Source organism: Marmota flaviventris, chromosome 6 (genome assembly GCF_047511675.1).
Source record: "Marmota flaviventris isolate mMarFla1 chromosome 6, mMarFla1.hap1, whole genome shotgun sequence".
NCBI classification, from domain to species: Eukaryota; Metazoa; Chordata; class Mammalia; order Rodentia; family Sciuridae; genus Marmota; species Marmota flaviventris.
Window position 1 is genome coordinate 8,256,299 of NC_092503.1, and position 2,884 is coordinate 8,259,182.

The window sequence follows — 2,884 nt, forward strand, 5'->3', positions numbered from 1 at the left end:
CAGTTGTGGTATCACAAGGTGGATGAGGGGTTACCACACTTTTGACAGCAACTCTTTCAAGAGAAAGGAATTGAATACCTTGAGCGTAGATAGGACAAGGTCTTCCAAAGCCCAAAGTCAGTAGAAATTTGGAGACTTGAAATGACAAGTCCATTGAGCTAGTGTACAAATGTTGATTTCTAAACAAGCAAACATCAGTCTCCACACCCCACTGGAGCAAAAAGCATCTGGAGTCCTTTTCTATTCTTATTCTGAAAATGGAAAAAGTTCTGGAGGCCCCAGAGGGAGACGTCCACTGGGGCTATGTCCAGCCATGACTGGGCCATTTCTAGCTCTGATCTCACAAGGAGCCATTGTGAGGAATCTCAAACAGCCGGTATATAAGGGGGTGGCTGAGGCTGGGTTTTGTCCACAAGTACAGGAAGCTCTTGGTGGTGACCTGTCGGACTCCCAGATAGTTAGTGCGTTTGGTGGTTGGTGGTTGGTGGTTGTGGTCTGTGGATATTGCTTTTTTGATTTGGGTTTTTTGTTTTGTCTGGTTTTGGTTTTTGATTTTGATTTGTTGTTTTGGTTTGTTATTTTTTTTTCCAGTTAGCATCCTTAGTGGGTGTTCCTGCTCAGGGTGTCCATGGTTAGCAAGAGTAGTCAGTCTAGAGTAGCGTTGTGGGGGCCGGGCTCCTGCCAGGAGCCAGGCTTCCTGGACCAGTATGAGGTCCTGAGGGCCATTGGGCATGGCGAGTTTGGTCAGGTCCACCTGGCCCGCCATCGCCTCACGGGGGCAGAGGTGGCAGTGAAAGTCCTGAAGACGGTGACGCAGGACATCTCGGACCTCTCCGAACCTCTAATGTTGAGGAGCCTGGAGCACCCCAACGTGATCCAGCTCTTTCAGGTGATGAGGACCAGGAAAAACCTGTACATGGTGATGGAGTACGCAGGTGGGGGACAGCTACTTGAGCACATCCCCCCTGGTGGCATGCAGCAGGAGGAGGCCTGCAGACTCTTCAGGCAGATCGTGTGTGCCCTGGGCCACTGCCACGACAAGGGCGTCGTGCACCGAGACCTGAAGCCAGCGAACATCATGCTGGATGCCAGAGGACACGTGAAACTCATCGACTTCGGCTTCAGCGCCAGGTTCACGGCCGGGCAGAAGCTGAATGACTTATGGGGTACTCTGGCCTACATCGCCCCAGAAATTGTCCTGAAGCAAGAGTATGAGGGCCCCCCAGTGGACATCTGGAGCCTGGGCGTCATTCTCTATTTTATGTTGACGGGGAGCCACCCATTCAGGGGGGACACCCCTCAGGAGATGCTGATGAGGATCCTTCTGGCCAGGTTCCAGGTGCCCAGTTCTGTTCCCCTCAAAGCACGAAGGCTCATCCACCAGATCCTGGTCCTGAACCCCAAGAAGCGACCCACAGTGAAGCAGATCCTGCAGCACCCATGGCTGCGGCAGGGTGAGCCGTGTGCACCCCATCCTTCCAGCCAGGCCCTGCCCACACGCCCAGACCCCGCCATCCTGACCATGCTGTTCGACCTGGGTTTTGATCCCTACCAAACCTGGGTGTCTCTGGCCAAGAGGAAGTTCGATGTGGTGATGGCGACGTACCTCATCCTGAAGCACCAGCAAGGCCAGGGGGTAGGGAGCACCTTCCAGGGGCAGCCTGTGCCTCAGTGGCTTAGGCCTCGCCAGCGCCCCGAGAATCTCTCCAATGTCCCTGTCCTCCCACAGAGGAGCGCCAGCCAGCCTGCCCTGCGCACCTTCCCCTTGCCCTCTGAGTATCTGCTGCCCGAGGACGCCCAACAGCCAGGGCACAGGGACATCAGGGGTGGCAGCCTGCCTGCCATTCCTCTGCGCTGCCCGCCTGCAGGGGCCCCCACTCTCCGCAGCTGCTCCCAGTCTGACTCTGGCTTCCCCAGGCCCAAGCCCTCCAGGGTCCTCGTCTGGTGGTCCAGGGCACACAGCAGCTCCTCCTCCCTGGACACAGCCCCGAGGCAAGGCCCTGGCCACACCAATGGCTGGAAACAGGTGAGGAGCAGGATCGCTGCCTGTGTCCGAGCCCTGTGCTGCTGCTGCGTGCCACGTGTCAGCAATAAAGTGGCTCCAATGTCACAGAGAAGCGACGTGCCACACCCATAGACAGCCTGCCTCCAAGGAAGTGGAGAGCCAGACAGACAGACAGCGCCAGCAGACAGCCGTCTCTCCTCTGCCCCCACCTGCAGAAGACCTCAGAGGCTGTTCTGCCTGGGACACTTCGCCCTGCTGGGACACTTCGCCCTGCCCCTCTCTCCTTTCCCACAATTCTTCTCAGATGTTTCTTAATAAATTGGTTTCCGACAAATTGGATCATCACTGTTTTGTTCCGAAGTTTAAAATGTATGATGATGTAAAGAAACGTGAGCCTCAGGTTGAGCGCAGGGGCCCACCAACCGTCCTCTCCCAGGCCTGGACTTCTGTGCCTCCCTCTGCATGTTGACAGGGCCTCACTGGTCTTGAGACTGAGTACAGGAGTCACTCACCTGATCCAGGATGGAGCATTCTCCTGCTTTGAGCTCCTGTGGACAGACTCGCTCCCCCGACCCAGGGTGGAGAGTGTCTCTCCACTTGAGCCAATATAGACATCACTTTTAGTTGGTGACCTTGGCCAGGAGGAATCCTTCCCTGAGGTTTTTTGGGCAGCAGGGGGTGGCACCTGTCGGAGTTGTCACCTCGAAGAAGGCCCTGGCCACCTCAGACCTTTTTCCTGTGTACTTTCCCTTTCTAACTCTTAAACCTTCAATCACTTTTCAGACTCTTCTGATTGGTTTTCCAAATCTAATCACCAATCTTTAGTGTGCATGAGAACCACCTTGTAGCAATGCAGATTCCTGGACCACAGGCCATGTT

At 55.3% G+C, this 2,884-nt stretch overlaps 1 protein-coding gene across 1 annotated transcript; it reads left to right on the forward strand.

Moving 5' to 3' along the window:
- Nucleotides 1-628: 628 nt before the first annotated feature.
- Nucleotides 629-2,137, forward strand: LOC114095978 (sperm motility kinase 2B-like). Its single transcript, XM_027939409.2, has one exon. The coding sequence runs from the start codon at nt 629-631 to the stop codon at nt 2,135-2,137; it is 1,509 nt and encodes a 502-aa protein (XP_027795210.2).
- Nucleotides 2,138-2,884: the final 747 nt, after the last annotated feature.